Raw genomic sequence first — 26954 nt, 5'->3', positions numbered from 1 at the left:
TATTTATGAAGCCCAGGATCCTGTAAGCTTTAATTGCTTTCTCAACCTGCCCTGCCACCTTCAATGATTTGTGCACATTTATACCCCCAGGTCTCTGTTCATGCACCCACTTTAGGATTGTACCCTTTAGTTTATATTTCCTCTCCTCATTCTTTCTACCAAAATGTATCACTTTGCACTTTTCTGCATTAAAATTTCATCTGCCACGTGTCCACCCATTCCACCAGCCTGTCTATGTCCTCGAAGTCTATCACTCTCCTCCTCACTGTTCACTATACTACCAAGTTTTGTGTCATCTGCAAATTTTGAAATGGTGTCCTGTACACCCACATCCAAGTCATTAATATATATCAAGAAAAGCAGTGGTCCTAGAACCGACCCCTAGGGAACACCATACCTTCCTCCAGTCCAAAACACGACTGGTCACCACTACTCTCTGTTTCCGGTCACTTAGCCTATTTCGTATCCATGCTGCCACTGTCCCTTTTATTCCATGGGCTTCAACTTTGCTGGTAAGCCTATTATGTGGCACTTTATCAAATGCCTTTTGGAAATCCATGTACACCACGTCAACCGCACTGTCCTCATCAACCCTCTGTTACCTCATCAAAAAACTCGAAGTTAGTTAAACACGATTTGCCTGTAACAATCCGTGCTGGCTTTCCTTAATTAATCCACACTTGTCCAAGTGACTGTTAATGTTGTCCCGGATTATCATTTCCAAAAGCTTCCCCACTACCGAGGTTAAACTGACTGGCCTGTAGTTGCTGGGTTTATCTTTATACCCTTTTTTGAACAAGGGTGTAACATTTACAATTCTCCAGTCCTCTGGCCCCACCCCTGTATCTAAGGAAGATTGGAATATTATGGCCAGTACCTCCACGATTTCTTACTTCACTTCCCTCAGCGTCCTAGGATGCATCCCATCTGGTCCTGGTGATTTATCTACTTTAAGTACAGCCAGCCTTTCTAGTACTTCCTTTATCAATTTTTATCCCATCCAGTATCTCCACTACCTCCTCCTTTACTATGTCTATGGCAGCATCATCTTCCTTGGTGAAGACAGATACAAAGTACTCATTTAGCACCTCAGCCACACCCACTGCCTCCATGCATAGGTCTCCTTTTTATCCCTAAATCGGCCCCATCCCTCCTCTTACTACCTGTTAACTATTTATATGCTTATAGAAGACTTTTGGATTACCTTTTATGTTGGCTGCCAATCTATTCTCATACCCTCTCTTTGCCCCTCTTATTTTCTTTTTCACTTCTCCTCTGACCTTTCTATATTTAGCCTGATTCTCAGATGTATTCTCAACCTGACATCTGTCATACGCGCTCTTTTTCTGCTTCATCTTACTCTCTCTCTCTCTCTTTCGTTATTCAGGGAGCCCTGACTTTAGTTGCCCCACCTTTCCCCCTCGTGGGAATGCACCTCGACTGTACTCGAACTATTTCCTCTTTAAAAGGCAGCCCATTGTTCGATTACAGTTTGCCTGCCAATCTCTGATTCCACTTTACCCGGGCCAGATCCATTCTCATCCCACTGAAATTGGCCTTCCTCCAATTAAGTATTTTTACTCCTCCGTGTCCTTTTCCATAGCTAATCTAAACCTTATGATACTATAATCATGGTTCCCTAAATGTTGCCCTACTGACACTTGACCTACCTCAGTCCCCAGATCCAGCAATGCCTCCTTCCTCGTTGGGCCAGAAACATACTTATCAAGAAAGTGCGCTGAACACTTCAGAAATTCTTCCCCCTCTCTGCCTGTTACACTATTACTATCCCAGTCTATATTAGGATAGTTGAAGTCCCCCATTATTACTACTCTATAGTTCTTGCACCTCTCTAATTTCCCTGCAAATTTGCTCCTCCGTATCTTTCCCACAAGTTGTTGGTCTATAGAATACACCTAGTAATGTAATGGCACCTCTATTGTTTCTCAACTCTAACCATATAGATTCTGTCCTTGACCCCCTCCAGGACATCCGCTCTCCAGCACTAACATTCTCCTTAACCGATATATATCCAATTCCTTTTTGAAAATTACCAATGAATCTGCTTCCACCATCCTCCATTCCAGATCATAACTCGCTGCGTAAAAAAAAAATTCTCATCTTCCCTTTCTGGTTCTTTTGCCAGGATCTTCTTTCCTTTGGGTCAGAGGCAGAGTGAAACACAGATCTCCATCCTATTGGGCCAGCTGGCACAACATTAAGGGGTTGGAAACATGGACAGGAAGGGTGAGGGAGGGCAGCGAGCATGCTCATACTACACTGGTCCCAAAGAGTCACTCTTGAATCAGTGAATCACTGAAACCGCAGTGTGCAGGGAGTGTACTCCCAGATATTAGCCTGTAACTTCAGTGTAGTATCGAGGGAGTGCTGCACTGTCGGAGGTGCCGTCTTTCAGATGAGATGTTAAACACAGAGGTCCCATCTGTCCTCAGGTGGACATAAAATATCCCATGTCACTATTCAAAGAACAGGGGAGTTCTCCCCGGTGTCCTGGGGCCAATATTTATCCCTCAACCAACATCACTAAAACAGATGATTTGGTCATTATCACATTGCTGTTTGCAGGAACTTGCTTTGCACAGACTGGCTGCTGCAGTTCCTCGATCACCAGTGACAAACTTCAAAAAGTATGCAATTAGCTGTAAACTGCATTAGGACTTCCCGAGGTCGACAGAAACCCATTCATTTGTTCTTTCTTTCTGCAGCCCGGTAGGCTCACATTATTGAACAAACCCAACTTGCACCAATCAAGGAAATAGAGCAAGAACATTACAACACTGAAGGATTCTTACCAGCAGAACTCAAAATTACAAAAAAAGGTTTTAACATTTGCTCTGTCCAATTCAGTCACTTAAAAGTTTTCAAAATGGATCGCTGGTGTAGCTACAGCTTTAAAGAGTTAGGGAGCAAAAAACATTGGCACAGTCATAAATCAAAAGGATGATTCAACTGGGCATGTTGGTTCAGCTTCATCATAGTTTTTGGGCTCAGTAACTCTTTGAAGTAAATCACACCAGTGAAAAAGAAAAAGTCCTGCATTTCTATAGTGCCTGTCATGACTTCAGGATGTCCCAAAGCACTTTACACCCAATGAAGAACTTTTGAAGTGGAGTCGCTGTTGTAATGTGGGAAACGCAGCAGCCAATTTGCACACAGCAAGCTCCCACAAACAGCAATGTGATAATGACCCGATCATCTGTTTTAGTGATGTTGGTTGAGGGATAAATATTGGCCCCAGGACACCGGGGAGAACTCCCCTGTTCTTTGAATAGTGCCGTGGGATCTTTTGGAAGATCGTTCTAAACTTTTTATAACACTGTACTGAAAATCTTTGAGGTGAGGTATTGTTTTAGGAGCTGTAAACTTCCCCTCCATTCAATACTGCGCAGCTACCCACCACAGCTGAAGAGGTCACATCACTCATTTAAACAAGCAGCGAGGAACTAACTTACTGTTTTGCTTTGAAATTACATGCTTCCCTTCCCTTCTTGCTCTTTGTAGCGGATACACAGATGTCCACGGAAACAGTTTACATCCCATTTAAGTGAGTCGACCTCAGACTTCCAAGACGTGTAGTCAGCACCGCGAACAGGACGAAGATCGTCTCAAGTATTCCATTCAAGCTACATGTTCACAGCGCAAAACTGTTGCGTGCTTGACAGATATACTTGTTTTAAATTAATTAACCACAAGCTGCAGATTAGGGACTGACATTACTACACATTTCTCTTCCCCCCCCCCCCCCCCCATATCTCACATGTTCTCAACAGTCTCCATGAAAGAACAAATTATGTCAGGGAGTCATCACCAAGCTGGGTCCAAATGCAAACAGGCTTGAGAATTTTATGCAGCCAGCAACAAACTGCTGCAGAAGACAGAAAACTAACCATAGTGCCCCCGGACAGGAATTGAACATGACGAGGTGGTGCAGGGTAAAGGAGCAGAGATTGGGAGACGCAAGAGGCAATGGCAGATGCAAAGCAGGGCTCCCCTAAATTTCCCTTTTACGGTCTGGATGTCACCTTAAATGGGAATTGAGCTTATGAAATTAATGATCGAGTTTTTCTGAATGTAAACATTCCAACCCTACTCTGGTTTAGTTAAACATTTGGCTTCTGAATAAGAAAAAGGTCTGAACAGGTGGCTGGAGACTCGTTCACTGATTTTTGTCTTAAGTTGCAGGCCTTCTAATTACTCGGTCAGCTGTCCATCACTTCATACTTGAACACCCAACAGTTAACTCCAACCATTGAATGCTGGGCAGCCCCACATATTGTGGTACCTGCCCCTTAAGCTACCGTTGGCCTTCCCAACTACAATGTTCTCTCCTCCTTTCCTCTCAAAATGGAATCATGCTGGGTTATGGTTTTGTGGGAAACAGCAGGCCTCCCAGAACTCAACCTAGTGACCATGCGCGAGTCCAAACAGCAAGTGGTGATTGGCTATTCAACCAAGCGGGGCATTGCAGCTGACCCCAATCCTGCCCCAACCAGACAACCACACTTTCCAGCCACAGGGGTCACTGGATAACAAATAGGCACAGGTCTCCTGGCTAACTTTTCCCTTTCTAGTCTAAGTGTACGGAGGCCAATTATGGCCTACAGCCACTCTTTTAAAAAAAAAACTTGCATTTATATAGTGCCTTCCACAACCTCAGGACGTCCCAAAGCGCTTTACACCCAATGAAGAACTCTAGCTAAGATCAAGCAATTCAATACAGATTTGTAATTAAACCTGGACAATTTTTGTAGTCTATATGGTCCAGCTACACACCGGCTTTATACACTCAGCAATGCGGAGAGTCTTAAATGGGTTCTGTTGTACAATACTTGAATTCTTCACACCGACCATTACACAACTGTTAGTTGCCCATCATACTCCCTGAAAATTCCATTTAAAATGTACTCAGTCCTTGGGAAAGGATTTGTTTGCCAGTGTCCTCAGATTTCCCCCTCACTCTACCCTTTGCTGATTTAGCAATAATTTCAAAACAGTTATACAGCACAAATATATGCTCAAGCACACCTTTGTCTGCCAAAGTCTACATTGAATGGCCGGAGTCTCCACCACATCAGAGGCATAAGGTAGCAATCCCCTGAAGTCATTCCATTAAAACACTGGTGGTTTGGATAACACACACCAGCTGAATACCAGCTTCCTCCAAGGTAACACACAGTACCAGGTTACCACAATTGACATTTACACTTAAAAAAACAATCGCCACTCCCTCCCACCCCTCCACAACACAATATGAAGTGCAACCAGACCCAGGCCCACATCTGCCTTTTACTGTGTTAAACAACAGGCGGGAGGCTGGAAAGCAGCAGCAGTGATGAAAGCCACCAGATCAGGTAATCTGCATTTTACCACAGCAAACAGGGATGGTCTCGATCATTGTGACTAAGGGCCAACCTTAGACAGAACAAACTAAACGGGGGGGGGGGGGGGGGGGAACAACGTGAATTCAGCAAGCAGCAAACCCATGAAGAAAAAGTGTGAAGCAGCGTGAGCAAGTTAGAAGATTCTGCCATTAATATAGAACCCCAACTTTATTACATGTCAAAATTAGACACCGTGTGCATTTTTCAGAAAATAACTGATGCCCAAGAGAAAGTTTACAGAATGCAATCTTACCAAGGGATCAGATGACGTTATAAACCACAAATCTTGAGCACTTTCAAACTGTTATTTGAACCCTAAGGGAAAATGACAGCCTTGAAAAATCACTCCAGGGCATCTTTTTACTTCAAAAAAAAATGGATATCCCATCAGCGACACTTTTTTGTGTGTTTTGTTTCGATGACAGCTGCTCTCAGCAGCTACCAACACCCCTGTGGTTAATGTTGACGCAGAGATCCCACCCACCCCCTGAATTTATGAAGAAATACCTGAAAATTGCTGGGAAAGAATGGGCTTGCACCTTGGGTGGAGCCAATACTTTCCTTCCATTTTGTGGCAATCCACGCCATGCACGTGAAGTAGGCAGCAAACAAAACCCTGCACTTGAGGAAAAGCTTAACACGCGCACAACAGAATTCTGTGGGAGTGCTATTTCACGGAATCAGCCACAGATGGAGGCCATTCGGCCCATCGTGCCAATTATCCAAATAGTCCCACTCCCCCCTCTCCTCCCTCGTAGCCCTGCAAGTTTTTCCTCTTCAAGCACATATCCAATTCCCCTTTGAATGCATTGAATCTGTTTCCACCACCCTTGTAGGCAGTGCATTCCAGATCATAACTCGCTGTAAAATTATAAAAATTCTGCTCATCTCCCCTCTGGTTCTATTGCCAGTGCTATTTTGAGGCACGGCTACCCCTTGCGTTTAGTGAGCAATTTGCCTCATCCAATAAACACAAGACGAGGGCGTCGCTGCACGGCTTGCTCATGAAGCTGGTCTGTATTACAGACCACGATTGTTCTATTTGCCCTCCCTCAGTAAAATCACACCACCACACCCCCCCCCCCCGATCCCCCCACCCCACACGCTTCTCCCTTTAACACTGAAGAGCTTGCAGGGCTTTAAATGAACCAAGGAACTCAAAAAAGGTGTTCAGTTACCGGTAACAGAACAACAAGCTCTCAAATAACACGCCTAGCTAAGTATTCTTATCACTCCTTCTGAACTTTCATCCTAGGAACAGCAGCAGTCAGATCACTGGGACATATACAGAAAAGCAAAGGTTGAGCAGATTATTTCTCCCTATCCTTTCCCCCCTTCATTTTCTTGGGATAAGATGATTCATCCTGATTTACATTAATCAGTCATATCTAAAATAGAACTCTTAAAATTTGGTGATTTTTAAAAAATGCTTCTAGTCCAGAAGACCACTTTACACAAAAGTTTACCCTAAACCAGATGCGATACTATCCTAATGCCTGCCTGGTGTTAGTGGGTAATTCACCAACCAGAGCTTGTACATTGCAGAACAAGAGGTAGAATCTGACATAGAAACAAATAAAACATGTGAAAATAACTGAGGACAGAAACAGAATTTGAGAACCCATACCCACTGAGTGCCTTGGAGTTGCAAATCACGATACACATTCTCAATGAAATTTAAAGCTGTATTCTCTTTCTCCTGAACGTCAGAATTCGTTCCCTCCAATGCAAGTCAACACCTGCCCTACAATGTCACTGCTACTCAGCAGCAGCTACCTTCTCCCAAGCCCCCATCATACCTTCCTGCATCTTTTTTCCCCTTCCCAGGTCATCCTGTCCCTCTTATCTCCCAGATCCATCACCCTAACCTCCTCTCCCGCCAATTCCAGGGCCCCACACCTCTCTTAACTAAATCCTCATCACAGTATCACTTTCTTCCTCTCCTGTTCTTGAAGTTCATCTCTCCCTTGCATCCCTTTAATACATGGGGACCACTGCATCCTTACCAGCCCATCTATCTTCTCCCATCACCCCCTCCTCTGTTACAGGCCCCTACTCTCCGTGCTACCTGGCCCACTAGCCCTCTTTTACATGCTTTCCTCAATATCACATGACCGACACCCCCCCCCCCCCCCCCCCCCCAATCCTCACTGCCTCTCCCAATGCTCCCCACCATCTCTCATAGAATTGTAAAATGATACAGCATAAGAGGCCATTCGGCCCATCGTGCCTGCGCCGGTTCTTTGAAAAAGCTATCCAATTAGTTTTCCCCTTCAAGTATTTACCCAATTCCCTTTTGAAAGTTACTATTGAACCTGCTTCCACCACCTGTTCAGGCAGTGCATTCCAGATCATAACTTGTAACAAATTGCATAAAACAATTTCTCCTCAATTCGCCTCTGGTTCTTTTGCCAATTACCGTAAATCTGTGTCCTCTGGTTACCGACCCTCCTGCCAGTGGAAACAGTTTCTCTTTTTTTACTCTGACAAAACCTGTCATGATTTTGAACACCTCTATCAATTCTCCCCTTAACCACTCTGCTCTAAGGAGAACCACCCCAGTTTCTCCACATAACTGAAGTCTTGTGGTACTATTCCAGTAAATAATCTCTGCACCCTCGCCAAGGCCTTGACATTCTTCCTAAAGTGTGGTGACCAGAATTAGCTACAATACTCCAACTGGACCCTAATCAGTGCTTTAGCCTAGCTTCCTTACTTTTTTACTTAGCCTGTTTATAAAGCCAAGGATCCCGTATGCATTTTTTTTTTAATAAAAAGGCCTTCTCAAATTGTCCTACCACCTTCAAAGATTTGTGTACGTACACCCCCAGGTCTCTTAAAAATGCACCATTTAGTTTATATTGCCTCTCATTCTTCCTACCAAAATGCATTTCCCCTCTCCCTCCCCTCACCGTCTCTCCCCACCCAAGTCCCTCGCCCTCATCTCATTCTCCCACAGTCCTTCTACCTCAGTCCCTCGCTCTCTCTCTCTCTCCTCTCAAATCACTCTCCATAACCTCTCAGTCTCTCTCCCTTAGGCCCCTTAAACGAGCATATGAAAATGAGGGACAGGAAAGACCGGCTGATCCATCAAGCCTGGAGCATCATGACTAGACACTTCCTACCACTGCTCCCCCCACCCATCCCAGCAGCCATGTAATCAGCTGGGGAGAGGCTAAAAGAAACAAACTCAGGGCCAAAAATAGGGGGAAATTCTGGGAAGATCTCACCCCCTCGCCTCATTTTGCTCCCTTCCCCCGCCTCCTCCCCTCATTTTATCCCCCCATTTTATACCCTCATTTTATTCCCCTTACCACATTTCTCTCACCCTCATTTTATTTCCCATCTCACCCTCGTTATTCCCTCACCCTCCACGTTATTCCCCTCGCCCCCCATTTTATCCCCTCATTCTCTCTCCTCCTCCATTTTCTCTCCCCTCCATCATTTTATTTTCCTCTCGCACCCCATTTCATCCACTCATTCTCCTCCTCCCTCATTTTATTCTCACTTTCTCTCGCCCCCATTTTATTTCCCTCACCCCCGCCTCATTTTATCTCTCATTTTAACCTCTCCCTCATTTTATTCCTCTTCTCCCCCCCCTTTTATCCCCCTCTCCCTCCCCTCATTCTCTCCCTATCCTCCTCCCTCATGTTATTCCCCCCTCTCCACCTCCCATGTTATCCTCTCCCTATCCCCCTCCATGTTCTGCCCCTTTCCTCATTCTCTCCCTATCCCTCTCTCCCTCCATGTTCTGTCCCTCTCTCCCTCCATGTTCTGTCCCTCTCTCCCTCCATGTTCTGTCCCTCTCGCCCCCTCCCTCATGTTGCCCCTCTCCCCCATGTTCTGTCCCTCTCCCCCATGTTCTGTCCCTCTCCCTCATGTTCTGTCCCCCTCTCCCCTCCCTCTCCCCCGGGCCGGGCCGGGCGGGAATCTAACGGAATGGGCGCGAGGGGCGCTCGCGCTCCGGGACTCGGGGGCGGGGCGGGAGCGCGGGGCGGCGGCAGAGCCCAGGCTGCAGCCCCACCTGAACATCAAACCCGGGACACGGCCCGTGGGCAGCGAGTGCAGCAGATACACTACAATATAATGCAGCAAAGGGCAGAAGATATTAAAATGTGGAGTTTCCAGTGTATGCAACAAGGTGCACCGTAACCCACAGGCATATCATTGCAATTAATGCATTTAATAAAACACATTGCACACGAGTATGACTCAAGCCCGGTTACTGTTAAATATATATATATTTTTCAAACTATCATTGGCCAGATAATGTGAAGGACTGCGCACGTTTGAAAGGGACCGGAGTTGCATTGCATTCTGAAATCTACCGCGAGTGCAAGTTACAAATAGCAAATGACGCAAGTGCATATCGCTTTTAAAAGTGCATTAGGACCTGCACAAGTAGGTTACAGACACCACCCCATCATACGCATCAAGTGCGAGCGTGGACTGGCTTTATATATCCTACTCCATTTAACACCGGTGCCAAACACGACTGTGGCTACTACTGATTTCTGTTTGCAACGAGCCACAGATGCGTAGCCATCACCCAAATTGCTAACTCTTAAGATGCTTTGCAAATCAATCTTTGCAAATCAATCTTTGCAAAGACTTTCCAAAGCATAGGGCGGGTTTGTATAACTTACCTGCTAAAGAGACGCCAGGCAACTTAACTTGGCATCTTTGCATTTCAGTTTCTCCAGTAAATCAACTCAAACCTCGTCAAGTTTCTACATTTTTGCACCAGCCTAAAAAAAGTATCAAAACGCGATAGATTTTTTTCCCCGAAAAAATATTTAGAAACAAACTTGCAACACAAAATACAACCGTTATTCGTTTCAAATTATTTACAACAAGACGTGATTTAGCGTGTGCATTTAAAATCAATTACAAATCCCTATATAAAAAAAGGGGAAAATTCAGCAATCTTTGGCCCAATTGCTCCCCAATCTAAGGTTGCTGGAAGATTTTTGGATCAGTCACGCAATCCGGCTTAAGGCGGAGAAAAATATGACAGCTGGGCTGCAGTTATCTGGAGAAAGTAGTTTACAATGTAATTTTTGGGGGGTGTATTTAAAAATAACATTAACGTGAAAGGTGTGTTTTTAAACATTCTTTTTGCACCAAGCAGCAGTTTGTAAATTCGTCCATCACGCCCAATGCAATCAATCGTTCGACATGGAAAAGTGCACTTACCGGCCATGCAAAATTAAAGGGTATAACAATATTCCCAAAGGTGCTCTTCTCTGCGAGAGAAAAAGTATTTTTCCCCAGCACAGGGCTTAATCCAGTCCCAAAAGTGCAGCCTCCGGAGGTGGTAATGCGTGCCTGATACTCCTTCAAACAGGCTTTAAAATAGGTGTCACACTCGTCCTTGGTGCATTTTCGATCCAGAGAATTCCTAGACCCATCGCAACAATCTCCATTCTCCAACTCGCCGTTAACGTTTTGCACGGAGTTAAACTTGATCTCGAAATAGCCCGTTGCAAACGACACCTAGAACATTAAAAAATATATATATAACGCTGTGGAGCTGATGCAGACGGTCGCAATAAGCGTGTAAGGGATTTTAAAAAAACATCTCAATGCAAATGCAGTCGAATGTGGATTATTTCATTGCATACCTGAACCCAGAAAGTTGACAGCACCGCGCCTACAACGATAAGGTGATAGATCCCTTTAAAATCCAGCATGCCTTCGCTCTTCTGCTTGCTAGCTTTTATAATAAATCTTCCAAGGAAACAGAGCCGCTGACGGTCCCGGCAGCAGTAGAATCCACACTGGCTTTTTCTTTTGCAATGCAATGCAACGAATCCAAGGACTGGGATTATTTTTTTTTCCCCTTTCCCCCCCCACCCCCCTACCTACCTACCTACCTATTTTTAAAAAAAAGGCAAAGTGCCTGGGCTGGCTCGGTTCAAGCTCTATAACTAGAAGGGGGTGGGATCTGGGCTCAGCACTCTGGTGGCGCGGGGTGCAAACACTAGCCTGGCTCAGCCTAGTAAGCAATAGGGATAAATTGGACTAGCTCAGCACTGGTTTGAGCGGAGGGGTTGGACTAGCTCGGTTCAGCACTGGGTTGAGGGGAGAATTGGACTGGCTCGAGGGGAGAATTGGACTGGCTCGAGGGGAGAATTGGACTGGCTCGAGGGGAGAATTGGACTGGCTCGGTTCAGCACTGGTTTGGGAGAGTTGGACTGGCTCGGTTTAGCACTGGTTTGAGGGGTTCGATTAGCTCGGTTTAGCACTGGTTTGAGGGGAAGTTTAGACTGGCTCGTTTCAGCACTGGTTTGAGGGGAAGGTTGGACTGGCTCGTTTCAGCACTGGTTTGGGAGAATTGGACTAGCTCGTTTCAGCACTGGTTTGAATGAAGAATTGGACCAGCTCGGTTTAGCACTCGTTTGAGGGGTTAGACTAGCTCGGTTTAGCATTGGTGTGAGGGAAGGAATGGACTGGCCCAGCAGTGGTGTGGAAGAGTTGGGACTGGCTCGGTTTAACACTGGTTTGAGGGGTTAGACTAGCTCGGTTTAGCACTGGTTTGAGGGAAAGATTGGACTAGCTCAGCACTGGTGTGGGAGAGTTGGGACTGGCTCGGTTTAACACTAGTTTGAGGGGGTTAGACTAGCTCGGTTTAGCACTGGTTTGAGGGAAGGATTGGACTAGCTCGATTCAGCACTGGTGTGGGAGAGTTGGGACTGGCTTGGTTTAACACTAGTTTGAGGGGGTTAGACTAGCTCGGTTTAGCACTGGTTTGAGGGAAGGATTGGACTGGCTCGGTTTAGCACTGGTGTGGGAGAGTTGGGGCTGGCGGACCCCGGGTTGGGTTCGGCCTCCCGCGCTCTCTCTCTTTTTACGGCCACAGCCCGGCCGCCCGGAGGGGGCATTGTGACGCGCCTGCCCCAGCCCGCCACCGACCAATCGGAAAACCGTACCGCCCCGCCCTCCTCTCGGGGTAACCAATCAGCAGCGGAGGGGGGGGGCCTCCACCGAACTAATCACAACGATCCCATTCCAAACCAACCCACCAATCACCGACCACGGCCACGCCCTCCGCTCGCCCTCTCCGACCAATCACAACCTAGGCACGGTGGCGTCCCTGCGCATGCGCTCTTCTGTATTATTCATGCCGCTTGCTTTGCCTTGAGTCTCGCAGTGAAATATTCATTTTAAACATGGGCAAATCATTAACTCACTGCTACTTTTGTTGTTGTTGTTGCAAAGGCAAGACACTGATTCCCCTTTGCAGCCTTTGTCAATCAAAACTTGCAGGGAAGTTGCATGCAAGACTTGGAGTGAGTAATTCTGCATGCACCCTCTCTGTGAGAACCGTATGACGGATATAGGCGTGGGGTTATTGCACCACAAAGGCAGGAAACTGGGCAATGGCTGGCCGCAATGTTTCAATCAACGTAAGAGGCTGTTTTGGAATGGCTTTTAATGGCTGTGATCAGTATGGTTCCTGGTATTGATAAATGCAGGGCAAGCTCTTTCCCGTTCAATGAAATTAAAGATTATTATTGTTGTACAATACGTGTATTTCTCCTTGGAGAAGGAAATTATTCATCATGGGTCATTAATTATGGTGTAACCACCTCAAATGCAAAATGATTTGTTCCAGGAATTATATATATATATATGATATGATTCTAAACTGATTTTTGTGTTGCTTTTCTCTGGGAGCAGGAGAGGTTTATTTAAAGGGTGGCCCACCTGTCTGCTAGTTTCTCTGCAGTCTTTCCTCCAGTGGGGCTCTCTCTTGCCCTGCACTGATTGACACAGGAGAGCTGCCAAGACGCTTCGAGGTGCATATTTTAAAGGAACAGCCAAGAGGCGAGGCTTGCCGGGTGAGAGCGTGCGGCATCTGCGGCACACGAACCAAATGGGATAAAGTTTTACCAACACAACACGAGACCCATTTAACCGAGCCTCGAGGCTTGTATGCTTCGTTCATTTTGTCGGCTAGCCAGGCGATCCTTTCGGTGAATTGCACCAGAGAAAGTGCACAGAAAACGCGCAAGAAAAATCCGCAGGGTTAGTGGGCGATTGCCAGCAGACACGGGTTAAACACATCCTGGAAAAATAAAAAAATAAAAGTTTGGTAGTGCCTTCTTCAACCTGTTAGCTTGAGTATTTATCACTGTACAAGGACCCTCCAAACACAGGACAGCGAGGGACTGCTGCTAATCTGGGGATTGGGACTAATTGGAGAGCTCTTTCAAAGAGCAGGCACAGGCACGACGGGCCGAATGGCCTCCTGTGCTGCGTGATTCTATGATTCTGTTCTATGAATCCGCGAGGATCTGCATTTCCACCAAACAAGGTGACAGTTTATTTGTTTATTTTTTGATTGGTGCTACCAAAAGAGGAACAAGGAGGCCTGTCCTTAGCCTGGTGGCACGTGAAAACCTCGGCAGCCTGTAAATGTCTGTGTGCAGAGAGCAACCTGAATTATTCATCATCCTTATACATGTGTCTTTATTGCATAGGACATCATCTCGATTAGCCTGATAGATCACATCTGTTATTAAACTGAACGTCACTGGCCTTTCAAACGGACTTAACTTCTTTAAGTGATTATCAAGCGGAAGGAAAAGGCTTTATCAGAACAAAGTTTAATTTCTAAAGTCTGTATATGGGGTATGAATACAATACCCCAGAAGTCTTATTTAGTGTGGGCATTGGGGCAGGGTCTGGATGTGAGATGCCTTTTCCAGGGCTAGTTAGTATCAGCCAGTGGCTCAGTGGGCAGCACTCTTACGTCTGAGTCAGAAGGTTGTGGGTTCAAGTCCCACTCCAGAGACTTAAGCACAAAAATCTAGGCTGACTTTTCCAGTGCAGTATTGCCCTGTTGGAGGTGCCGTTTTTTGGATGAGACGTTAAACCAAGGCCCCTCAGGTGGACGTCAATGATCCCACGGCACTATTTGAAGAAGAGAATTTCGCCCTGGTGTCCTGACCAATATTTATACCTCAATCAACACCACAAGAGAAACTGACTATCTGGTAATGTGTCTTATGGCTGTTTGTTTACACCATGCCTTCTAGGCCTCATGCCTTCTCCTCCTTTAAGACTCTCCTTAAAACCTACGACTTTGACCAAGCTTTTGGTCACAGTGCTTTGGCTTGGCGACCATTTTATTCTCTGATTACGCCTCTGTGAAGTGCATTGAAATGTCTTTCTACACTAAATGCGCTAATGCAAGTTGTTATATGAACAATCACATTTCCTATATCACATTTCCTAATTGCAACAGTAATTACACTCCAAAAGTACTTCATTGGCTGTAAAGCACTTTGGGACGTCCTGATATTGAGAATAGTGCTATAGAAATGCAAGTTCTTTCTTTATATATACAAACTATATGCACGTACATTGCTATAGACAAACTCAGTACTATTTACACACTTTATATACACATTTTACTATATACATGCAGATTGCTATATACAAACACGGCACTATACGTGCATACATTTTAAACACGCCTTAGTGGATACATATATTAATATATGCAAACCTACAAAATATACAAAACATTACTATTTACATACATTACTATGTACCCTCACATTACGATATACACACACATGACCATATACACACATATCTGTACATATAATCACACATTACTATATGCACACATTAATACACACATATATTAGTATTTACTAACACATTTTGACATACAAACATATGTAAACAAGCTATATACACATGCATTACTCTATAAACCTACATTACAACTGTGACTACATTGCAAAAAGTACTTCATTGGCTGTAAATCCTTTTGGGACATCCTGAGAAAAGAAAGAAGAAAAAAAGAAAGACTTGCATTTCTATAGCGCCTTTCATGACCTCAGGATATCCCAAAGCATCTGAGGTCATGAAAGGCGCTATATTGTTGCAAGTCCTTTCTATGCACACACATATGTAATAGACACACAGTCCAATAGACAAATACAGAATTCCTACCAATATGTGCACCGCAAATGCACCAAGACATGCGAATGCCCACACTTTTACACAGCCTCACACCCATCTTATACAACAAGTGCCGGGTGAATGTAAAGCAATGGCATCCTCTTGTCAGCCGTGAGCGCCGGAACATTGAATGGAGGGTGAGCAATGTGTTTGTAGTCAATCATCCAGCTTCCTCTGATGCTAAACTCTAAGGCCTGTTGGCTGCCTGTGTATGAGGTTGGCACTAGGCCCGCAATGGGACATAGCGTTCCGTCAACCATAACCCTGTACTGTGGCTCTCCACAACAAGAATCACACCTACAGGACCCCAAATTAAAACGACCAAATTACTAGAGAATCCTGATTGACAGGAACACACCTTCCCTCTGTTTCTCCATCAATTGTTTGCGATTATGTACATAGTTCACACAGTGAGTGCGTTCGAGATGAATTATGCCAGCAGATTGTAGAAGGAACTGGACAAATACATGGCCGAGAAAGTGATGGAGGGGCAGGAGAGACAGAGTAATGTGTGGTACTCGGGGACTGGCCCCATTCATTTCAATGTCCCTAGTGCGTCTGTTGAAGCAGTTCTTGAGGTTGAGTGCGTAGTAGACACAGACTCAACATTAACTGTATGTGCCATTTCAGCTTCATCACATGGTTAGACTCATTTATTACCCCTGATAACAACATCAACAGCACTCACTAGAAATAGATGGGTTGTCTTGCACTACCATCCCATTTGTCATTTAATCTCTCCTGCCTTCCACCCTATCACAGACCTTCCCTTTTGTTCTTTCCTCCCCCTCCCCCCTTTCCCTGCCCCTGTACTTGCTTAAAACCTGTAACATCTCTAACTTTTTCCAGTTCTGATGAAAGATCATCAACCTAAACGTTAACTCTGTTTCTCTCTCCATAGATGCAGCCTGACCTGCTGAGTGTTTCCAGCATTTCTGTTTTTATTACAATAAGTATAATTTATTGCTACTGTTTAATTTAGACTGGGTGGGATATTAAAGGGTATGTGGAGTGAGCAGGTGAGTGGGATTCGACTGGGTGGGATATTAAAGGGTACAGGGAGTGAGCAGGAGAGTGGGATTCGACTGGGTGGGATATTAAAGGGTCCGGGGAGTGAGCAGGAGAGTGGGATTAGACTGGGTGGGATATTAAAAGGTATGGGGAGTGAGCAGGAGAGTGGGATTGGACTGGGTGGGATATTAAAGGGTCCAGGGAGTGAGCAGGAGAGTGGGATTAGACTGGGTGGGATATTAAAGGGTATGGGGAGTGAGCGGGAGAGTGGGATTAGACTGGGTGGGATATTAAAGGGTACGGGGAGTGAGCAGGGGAGTGGGATTCGACTGGGTGGGATATTAAAGGGTACGGGAAGTGAGCAGGAGAGTGGGATTAGACTGGGGTGGGATATTAAAGGGTATGGGGAGTGAGCAGGAGAGTGGGATTAGACTGGGTGGGATATTAAAGGGTATGGGGAGTGAGCAGGAGAGTGGGATTAGACTGGGTGGGATATTAAAGGGTATGGGGAGTGAGCAGGAGAGTGGGATTAGACTGGGTGGGATATTAAAGGGTACGGGAAGTGAGCAGGAGAGTGGGATTAGACTGGGTGGGATATTAAAGGGTGCGGGGAGTGAGCAGGAGATGGGATTAGACTGGGTGGGATATTAAAGGTTGTGGGGAGGGATCAGGGGAGTGGGATTAGACTGGGTGGTTTATGTGGAGAGAAACGCCGGTTGAGATGCAGACCCAATGGGCTAAATGGCCAGTTTCTGTGCTGGAGTGTGGTCTAAGCCCATGAAATACCCCGCTGACACTCGCTGTCCAGGCTAATGCACGTGAGATATCAGAGGGCGCACCGCACCTATGGATCTCAAACTCAACAGCAGCAACTTCGGCAATGGATGGAGGGAAAAAAGAATGAAGAATGGAAAAAAAAGGGAATTGGTTAGAAAAAAATAATTGAATCCTGAGACGGTCAGGCCTGAAGAGAGACCAGGAACGTCTCTGAGACTTTGACATCTGTGTCTCAAACTGTAGGCAACTGTCCTTCTGCAATGAATGTTTCATTGTCAGTGATTCGGAAGCTGTTTGAAGGTATTCAAAGGTATTCTTGCTTTCATTACCAGGGTAACGGCATTAATGCTCTAAAAATAACTTTTAAAAAGCTGTTAAAGAAAGAACTTACATTTATGAAGCACGTTTCCGAACCTCAGGATGTCACAAAGTGCTTTACAGCCAATGAAGCAGTGTTGAAGTGGAGTCACTGTTGTAATGTAGGAAACACGGCAGCTAATTTGCGCACAGCAAGCTCCCACAAACAGCAATCTGATAAATAATTAGATATGCATGCGAGGTCTCTGTTTCCCACCCGTAGCTGGCTGGCTGGCTCCATGTGGGTAGGCCTGTAGCACAAGGCAGCACAGAGTGGGGCGGGGGGAGGGATCAGCCACCGGAGGATCGGGGGTGGGGAAGGGAAGATTGTGGCTGGCATCATCGGTGGTGGGGGGGGGGAGAGAAGATCGGGGCTGGCCTCAAGATCATCAGTTGGGGGCGGGGGGAGAGAAGATCGGGGCTGGCCTCAAGATCATCGGTGGCGGGGGGGGGAGAGAGAAGATCAGGGCTGGCCTCAAGATCATCGGTGGCGGGGGGGGGAGAGAGAAGATCAGGGCTGGCCTCAAGATCATCGGTGGGGCGGGGGGAGAGAAGATCGGGGCTGGCCTCAAGATCATCGGTGGGGCGGGGGGAGAGAAGATCGTGGCTGGCCTCAAGATCATCGGTGGGGCGGGGGGAGAGAAGATCGGGGCTGGCCTCAAGATCATCGGTGGGGCGGGAGGAGAGAAGATCGGGGCTGGCCTCAAGATCATCGGTGGGGCGGGGGGAGAGAAGATCAGGGCTGGCCTCAAGATCATCGGTGGGGCGGGGGGAGAGAAGATCGGGGCTGACCTCAAGATCATCGGTTGGGGGGGGTGGGGGAGAGAAGATCGGGGCTGGCCTCAAGATCATCGGTGGGGCAGGGGGAGAGAAGATCAGGGCTGGCCTCAAGATCATCGGTGGGGGGGTGGCGAGAAGATCGGGGCTGGCCTCAAGATCATCGGTGGGAGGGCAGGGAGAAGATCGGGGCTGGCCTCAAGATCATCGGTGGGGCGGGGGGAGAGAAGATCGGGGCTGGCCTCAAGATCATCGGTGGGGCGGGAGGAGAGAAGATCGGGGCTGGCCTCAAGATCATCGGTGGGGCGGGGGGAGAGAAGATCGGGGCTGACCTCAAGATCATCGGTTGGGGGGGATGGGGGAGAGAAGATCGGGGCTGGCCTCAAGATCATCGGTGGGTGGGGGGGAGAGAAGATCAGGGCTGGCCTCAAGATCATCGGTGGGAGGGAGAGAAGATCGGGGCTGGCCTCAAGATCATCGGTGGGTGGGGGGGAGAGAAGATCAGGACTGGCCTCAAGATCATCGGCTGGTGGGGGTGGGGGGCGAGAAGATCAGGACTGGCCTCAAGAACATCGGTGGGTGGGGGGGAGAGAAGATCAGGGCTGGCCTCAAGAACATCGGTGGGTGGGGGGGAGAGAAGATCAGGGCTGGCCTCAAGATCATCGGCTGGTGGGGGTGGGGGGCGAGAAGATCAGGACTGGCCTCAAGAACATCGGTGGGTGGGGGGGAGAGAAGATCAGGGCTGGCCTCAAGAACATCGGTGGGTGGGGGGGAGAGAAGATCAGGGCTGGCCTCAAGATCATCGGTGGGTGGGGGGGAGAGAAGATCAGGGCTGGCCTCAAGAACATCGGTGGGTGGGGGGGAGAGAAGATCAGGGCTGGCCTCAAGATCATCGGTGGGTGGGGGGGAGAGAAGATCAGGGCTGGCCTCAAGATCATCGGTGGGGGGGAGAGAAGATCGGGGCTGGCCTCAAGATTATCGGTGGGGGGGGGTGGGGGGCGAGAAGATCAGGACTGGCCTCAAGATCATCGGTGGGGGGGGGTGGGGGGCGAGAAGATCAGGACTGGCCTCAAGAACATCGGTGTGGGGGGGAGAGAAGGGTCCAGGAAGGCGATTGGAGGCCGTGCAAGGCGGTATCCAGTCGCGAGGGGTGGGTTAGGCAGGGACCCTGGATCCAGGCGGTTGGTACCGTACAGGCACTTACCTCCTGGATGCAGCAGTCCACGCCTTGCTGTAACTGCCGGGTTTTAGGAGGTCTGTTAAACCCGACCAGCTACAGTTAAACACAAAATGGAGGTTAAAGAAGAAGCGTCCAGCCTCATTTAAATTGACGTCCTGCCTCCTGGCAGCGGGTTGGCTGCCCTCCCCCGTTCCAGCTCCCATCCATTAAAACCGGAAGGTTCTCTCCCTATTGTGCACTGGCTTGCGTGTGATGGACTCTGTTACTATCTATTTCTAGAATTCTCAGCTCAGGGATTTGTTGCAGATTAAAATTTCCCCCATTGTGTTGGTTGAAGGGTAAATATTGGCCCAGGACACCGGAGAGAACTCTCCTGCTCTTCTTTGAATAGTGGTCATGGGACCGTTTACATCCACCTGAGAGAGCAGACAGGGTCTCGTTTAATGTCTCATCCAAAAGACGGCACCTCTGACAGTGCAGCACCCCCTCTGTGCTGCCCTGGAATGTCAGCCTAGATTTTTGTGTTCAATTCTCTGGAGCAGGACTTGAACCCACAACCTTCTGACTCAGTAGGCGAGAGTGCTACCACTGTTGATGATAAGTTAATTTATTTATTTGGAGGGTTCTCTCCCTATTGTGCATTGGCTTGGATGTGATGGTCTTTGTTACTATCTATTTCTAGAATGCTCAGCTCAGGGAAAGCCCCTGTTAGACGCAAACTGCACCTTCCAACACTGCCCCAATAATATATGTTCTTCTGAAAACGTCTTTGGGATGAGACGTTAAACCGAGACCCCGTCTGCTCTCTCAGGTGGATATAAAAGATCCCATGGCACTATTTATAAGAAGAGCTGGTGAGTTCTGCCCGGTTCCCTGGGGCCAATATTTATCCTTCAACCAACAGCACTAAAATAGATGATCTGGTCATTTTTGCATTGCTGCTTGTGGGAGCTTGCTGTGCACAAATCGGCGGCTGCATTTCTTACATTACAACGGTGACTACGCTTCAAAAGTGCTTCATTGGCTGTAAAGCACTTTGGGACATCCTGAGGTCATGACAGGCGCTATAGAAATGAAATAGCAAAATACTGCGGATGCTGGAAATCCGAAATGAAATAGAAATGAAACTTCTTTCTTTCTTTCGCCCATTTAAGACGGAGATGAGGAGGAATTTCTTCTCTCAGAGGGTCATGAATCTTTGGAATTCTCTACCCCAAAGAGCTGTGGAGGCTGGGTCATTGAATATATTCAAGGCGGAGATAGACAGACATTTGAACTACAGGGGAGTCGAGGGGTATGGGGAGAAAGCGGGGAAGTGGAGTTGAGGCCAAGATTGGATCAGCCCATGATCTTATTGAATGGCGGAGCAGGCTCGAGGTGCCGATTGGCCGACTCCTGCTCCTGTTTCTTATTTTCTTATGTTCTTTCGAGCACCCGTCAATGCAGCGCTAGCACTCCTGTGGCCGTCCGAGGGCGAGTGCTAATTTATTGCTAAATTGGGCAGTTTTGTGATGTGAGCTCCAACCTATGAGGATCTGAGTTGGTATCTTTACAAACAACAAACAATGTCCTTTAGGGAAGGAAACCTGCCGTCCTTACCCGGTCTGGGCCTATATGTGACTCCAGTCCCACACCGACAAGGTTGACTCTTAACTGCCCTCTGAAGTGACCCAGCAAGCCACTCAGTTGTATCAAAACCTGCTAGATAGAATTTGATTGCACCGCTTCAAGGGGAAGGCCCATCAGCATCTTCTCAGGGCAACTAGAGATGGGCATTAAATGCCGGCATTGCCAGCGACACCCACGCCCTGAGAATGAATACTGCAGATTAAACACAATGGCGAAATCCATGCTTTCTGCTGAGTACTGCCCCACCCATTGGTATTGTTACGATTCAGCCTCCTCTCCCAAAAGTCAGCATTCATGCCCACTGAAAAAGGACAGCTTCGCTAGGCAGGTTCCTATAAACCAGAACGCCGCACTGAAAGACCATTAATGAAGGATCCATACCGAACAAGAGGTGGTGTAACAGCAGCCGGTGTGTGTGTTTTCAGTAGGCGCACGATGGGCCGAATGGCCACCTTCTCTGATTCTATGAAGAAGGGAGAAAGAGATTGAGAAAAATGAAAAAAAAGGGAAAGTTGAGACAATGCAGCCATATGTGTAGTAATGTGTTTATTCATTCGTAATAAGAACAAAGGAATCTAACCAAGCAAGAACATTAACGCAGAGACATCAATGTCCCAGAGACACTCCCGCCCAACTGAAACTGGTATCCAAGTGACATCTCTGGAGATTTCAATATCTTCTAAGGGTGAAGCATGAAGTCCCCTGATATTTGACACTGGGATTGATTTTGTTTCCATCTTGTAGCACCTTGGCTTTGTCAAATGTGCAACAGTGGTTGTCAAGGAAACTCCAAGGGATTTGTTGCAAACCTGAGGGGCTGTTGCCTCGGTGACAAGGGCTGCCGATTCGCTATCACCCGATTTACACAATAGCACAAAGTCAAAATTACCGCCCCCGTCCCAAGTGGTACTCACTCATCACCCCTGTCCTCACTCACCTACATTGGTTTCCAGTCCCCCAAAGCTCTCAAATGTAAAATGTGCACCTCCATGCTTAAAACCCTTCATGGCCTCGCCCCCCTCTATCTCTGCAACCTCCTCCAACCCTAACCCCAACCACTCCACCTCTAGAACTCTCTGTTTTTCCAACTCAGATCTGTTTATCATCTCCCCTTCCCTTCGCCCCACCATTAGCACTAGTCACCTAGCCCCCATGCTCTGTAATTCCCTCTCAAAACCCTTCTGGCTCTCTCGTCTCCTTTCAGACCCTCCATAAACTCACCTCTTTGACCCTCACCCTCCCTAACATCTCCTCCTTTGGCTTGGGGTCGATCAGTGTCTGATTACGCCTCTGTGAAGCCCCTTGGGAAGTTTTCCTACAAATAAGGCGGTATATAAATGCACGTTCTTGATACACCTGACCTCGGAGTAAGTGCCTGATAATGACGGTATAAACATGAATTGTTCTTTGTGTGAAGAACAATCAGTTAACAGGAAGCCAGCCTATTTAGCAATTCAACATGATTTCATAAAGCAAGAAAGACTTGCATTTATATAGCGCCTTTCACAACTTCAATCGTCCCAAAGCGCTTTTTAGCCAATGAAGTACTTTTGAAGTGTAGTCACTGTTGTAATGTAGGAAATGCGGCAGCCAATTGCGCACAGCAAGCTCCCACAAACAGCAATGCGTCAATGACCAGATCATCTGTTTTAATGATGTTGGTTGAGGGATAAATATTGGCCAGGACACCGGGGAGAACTCCCCATCACTTTTTTGAAATAGTGCCAGGGGATCCTTTACGTCCACCTAAGAGAGCAGACGGGGCCTCATCTCATCTGAAAGACGGCACCTCCGACAGTGCAGCGCTCCCTCAGCACTGCACTGGAGTGTCAGCCGAGATTTCTGTGCTCAAGTCTCTGGAGTGGGACTTGAACCCACGACCTTCTGACTCAGAGGTCAAAGTGTGGTTACTGTCCCAATTGTCTTGTTATAATCCTGAGGCTGCATTAGTTCGTTCACGAATCAATTTGCAACAGAATCTCATAATTGGAAAACATGCACAACATTATAGTGCAGGCAACTGACATACAATGACTGCAGTGAAGGAACATGGATTTTTTTTTTCTGTTCATTGGATGTGGGTGTCGCTGGCAAGGCCAGCATTTATTGCCCATCCCTACTTGCCTTGAGAAGGTGGTGGTGAGCCGCCTCCTTAAACCGCTGCAGTCCGTGTGGTGAAGGTGCTCCCACAGTGCTGTTAGGGAGTTCCAGGATTTTGGTCCCGCGACGATGAAGGAACGGCCGATATACATCCAAGTCAGGATGGTGTGTGACTTGGAGGGGAAGTTGGAGGTGGTGGTGTTCCCATGCGCCTGCTGCCCTTGTCCTTCTAGGTGGTAGAGGTCACGGGTTTGGGAGTTGCTGCCGGAGAAGGCTTGGTGAGTTGCTGCAGTGCATCTTGTAGATGGTACACACTGCAGCCACGGTACGCCAGTGGTGGAGGGTGTAGTGTATGTAACCATCTACCTTTAAGAGACTATTGTATGTAACCGTTCACCTTTAAGAGAACTATTTTAGGTGTGGCACTACTTGTTTGGCTTCTGTATACGGTAATACCGACGGTGACCACACCGGTATATAAGTGCTGTGGCATGATTTATAGGGCAGATTCACCCTGACCTTCGAATAGTAAAGTCCTGTTGTATGTTACTCCTGAAGTCTGTGTCGTAATTAACTGCACAACCCACAGACTTTACAGTGGCGACGAGTCCGATCGTACCCTGCGGCAACAATATTTTCAAGCAACGAAACAGCGTCGAAAAGAGGCAACCGCCCTCGTCATTCGGCTGGGAGAAAACTCAAGGCTGCAGCAATAGAAAGGAGGAAGACTTTAGCGACAAAAACTTCCATCAGCAACAGGCACTGACTGTCCCTTCTGCCACGGTGACTGTGAGTAAGGGAAAGTGAAAAGACTAGCCGGAGGATAAGGGCTGGGCACTCGACCACGGTCGAGGGGGAAAAGGAGCCGGAAAAAAAAAAGTCGGGTCCAACGGCGTCGTGAGAGACCGCGACCGGCGGGAAAAGCCGGGCGGTGACCGAAGCCACGAAGCGCTGCGACCGGGAGCGTAGGCGCGGGAAGAGAGAAACTCAGCCGCAGCCGGGGAGAGAAGCACTGGACTGCGAGAGGGCTGGGAGGCGCGATTGGGGTCCGAGCGAGCGGGAGAGGCAGAGCCGACCAAGAGAGACTGCGCGAGAGCCAGTCCAGCGGCTGAACTGTCCTCCGTCAACGGGGTGTAACCAGCGCCGGTAGAGCCGAGCGAGCGGGAGAGAGGCAGAGCCGAGCAAGGGGAACTGTGCGAGAGCCAGTCCAGCGGCTGAACTGTCCTCCGTCAACGGGGTGTACCCAGCGCCGGTAGAGCTGAGCGAGCGGGAGAGAGACAGAGCCGAGCAAGGGGAACTGTGCGAGAGCCAGCCCAGCGGCTGAACCTGTTCGCCGTCAACGGGGTACCCAGAGCCGGTCGCCATGCCATAAAATAAAAAAAAAAGGGAAAGCCTTGAAGCCGACGCGCAGGCTGTGAACCTGAAAGCCAGCGGCCGTCGCCCGTGGGGGAAAGTGTACCCCTCCCGCCAGGGAAGAAACGCGGGAAGCCGCCATTAGGCGGGGAAGAAGACAGAAGCGGGAAACCGCCATTGAAGTGGGCAGGGAGAGAAGATAAGAGCGGGAAACCGCCATTTTCGCGGGAAAACCGCCATCTTAGAAAAAAAAAAGAAATAATAATTTAAAGAAATACTTGTGTTGTTCCCAAAGAGAGGAAGATGCCTAAGCGTGGTAACATCAACGATTTTAATTCGGAGATAGAAGACTGGGCCACGTACGTGGAACGCATTGAGATCTATTGTGAGGCCAACAAAATAGAAGAAGACGACAAAGCTATAACCTTGCTAAACTCGATGGGCGCAAAGACATACGGGCTCTTGAAGCATCTACTATCACCAGCTAAACCGGCGGATCAGACTTTCGATGAGATAGTGGCTGTTCTGAAGGATCACTTGAACCCCACACCGTTGATGTTGGCTGAACGATTCAAATTCTATGCGAGAACGCAACGGAAAGACGAAAGCAACGCGGAATACTTGGTCGAACTGCGTAGACTAGCGAAATACTGCCAGTTTGAAGGGAATCTGACAGAGGCATTGCGAGACAAGTTCGTATGCGGACTGTCCAAGGAAGGGACGCAAAAGCGACTACTCGAAGAGAACGACCTTACACTTGACAGGGCTGTCCTTATAGCAGCATCGCACGAAGCCGCAGCGAAAGGAACTGCGGAAATGCAGCTAAAGGCAGCGGCACTCGGTGTGGACCAAATTACCTTGAGTATAACAAAATGCTATCGCTGTGGGAAGACAACACACGATCAGAACCAATGCTGGTTTAAGAACCAGGAATGTAGGAAATGTGGCAAACTGGGTCACATCGCTAAGGTATGCCGGTCAGGGAAGAAGACCAACAACCAAAGGAAGCCATCACAGGAAAAGTACAACAAGGTACACAAGGTGGCTGAGAAGAGTTCAGACGAACAGAATTCAGACTCAGACCCAAACGGCCAGGAGCTGGGTAGTCTGAGAATTCATAATGTGAGTAAGGAAGCTGACCTACAAACTATCTGGGTCATGCTAAAAATAGCTGGAGTCCAAGTGAAAATGGAGTTGGACACTGGATCAGCTGTATCAGTCATAAATCGAAGGGATTACCACAGGCTATTCTCACATATACCCTTAAGAGATACCAAGTTCGTATTGCAGACATACACGGGGCATAAAGTATACCCCATGGGAAAGATAAGAGTCAAGGTGAGAGATAGGGGTAAAGAACACCCAAGAATGAACTTATACGTACTACCTGAGGGAGGACCACCACTTCTAGGACGGGAGTGGATCAAGAAAATAGACATGGAATGGCACTACCTACAAGCAATGACGAGTGAGGACTCGGTGCAGACAAGCAGCTCAGACTCTGAGCCGGAAGACGATAAGTCCAGCCCAAGTATGAAAAACAAGGTTAACATGAACTCACTGACTAAGGTTGGAAAAACGATGGCGTGTATAAAGACAGAGAATTCTGAGTCTGTTCAAGTTACAGACATATGCATTACGGAGGAACACCGGGCTCGAACTCAACGTTATCTCAAAGTACGACAACAATTAGAACAATTGAGTTACCGTCTCGTACAAGAGATGAAAACAATGAAAAAGTTCTATGACACCGAATGGGAGAGTCTGGAAAGACAACAGAACCTGCTGGCTCAAGCAGAGAGCGACCATAGAGCCATCGTGACCAATTACCGATCACATCTCCCTTATGATGTTCAGGAGTTAGAATATTTGCATGATCTAGAGATACAGCATAAAGGCAAACCACGCTACACTGAGGATTTTGTCCTGCAATTGGAGACGGAGCTAGTGCAGGCAAGGTTAAGAGAAGCTGAATTGCAATGTGCACTTAAAGAGATGCAGAAAAAAATCTTGGACATAGAAAAGAGAAACACTTCTTTACCTGATGAGAATAATGTGGCCATGTTGCAAGAGGAGCTTATAGGGGCGAAACTGAAAGAAGCTAAGCAAAGGATGTTGGAACTTGAAACACAGAACCAAATCAGCAGTAACCAGCTATGTCGAGCAGAGAAGGAGTGCAATGGTCTACATGAGAAGGTGCAATATCTCTCAGCCCAGAATAAGGGACTACTCACTCAGTTAAATGAAAGTAAAGGGAAAATGGCTGAGATAGACTGCAAGAATAAAGAAGATTTGATGGCAGTGAGACTTCGAGAGGCAGATAGCATAGCAGCTGATGTAAGAAAAGGAGACTTACCATCAAGTAACTTTAAAGTAAGCTTTAAGTA

The 26954-nt window shown here is 47.4% G+C and overlaps 1 protein-coding gene across 1 annotated transcript in view; it reads right to left on the bottom strand.

Moving 5' to 3' along the window:
- Positions 1-12288, bottom strand: part of jag2b (jagged canonical Notch ligand 2b) — a 224705-nt gene extending 212417 nt beyond the window's left edge. The window contains 2 exon segments of the mRNA XM_086004168.1: positions 10599-10898; positions 11027-12288. Of these exon segments, the coding sequence (XP_085860294.1) occupies positions 10599-10898; positions 11027-11095 (369 nt within the window). The 5' untranslated portion in view covers positions 11096-12288.
- Positions 12289-26954: the final 14666 nt, after the last annotated feature.

The sequence above is a fragment of the Somniosus microcephalus genome, chromosome 12, assembly GCF_052327205.1.
Source record: "Somniosus microcephalus isolate GS21.2 chromosome 12, FLI_Smic_1.0, whole genome shotgun sequence".
Taxonomy (NCBI): Eukaryota; Metazoa; Chordata; class Chondrichthyes; order Squaliformes; family Somniosidae; genus Somniosus; species Somniosus microcephalus.
The sequence above is the reverse complement of the archived record's forward strand: the minus strand, read 5'-3'. Positions and strand labels throughout refer to the sequence as shown.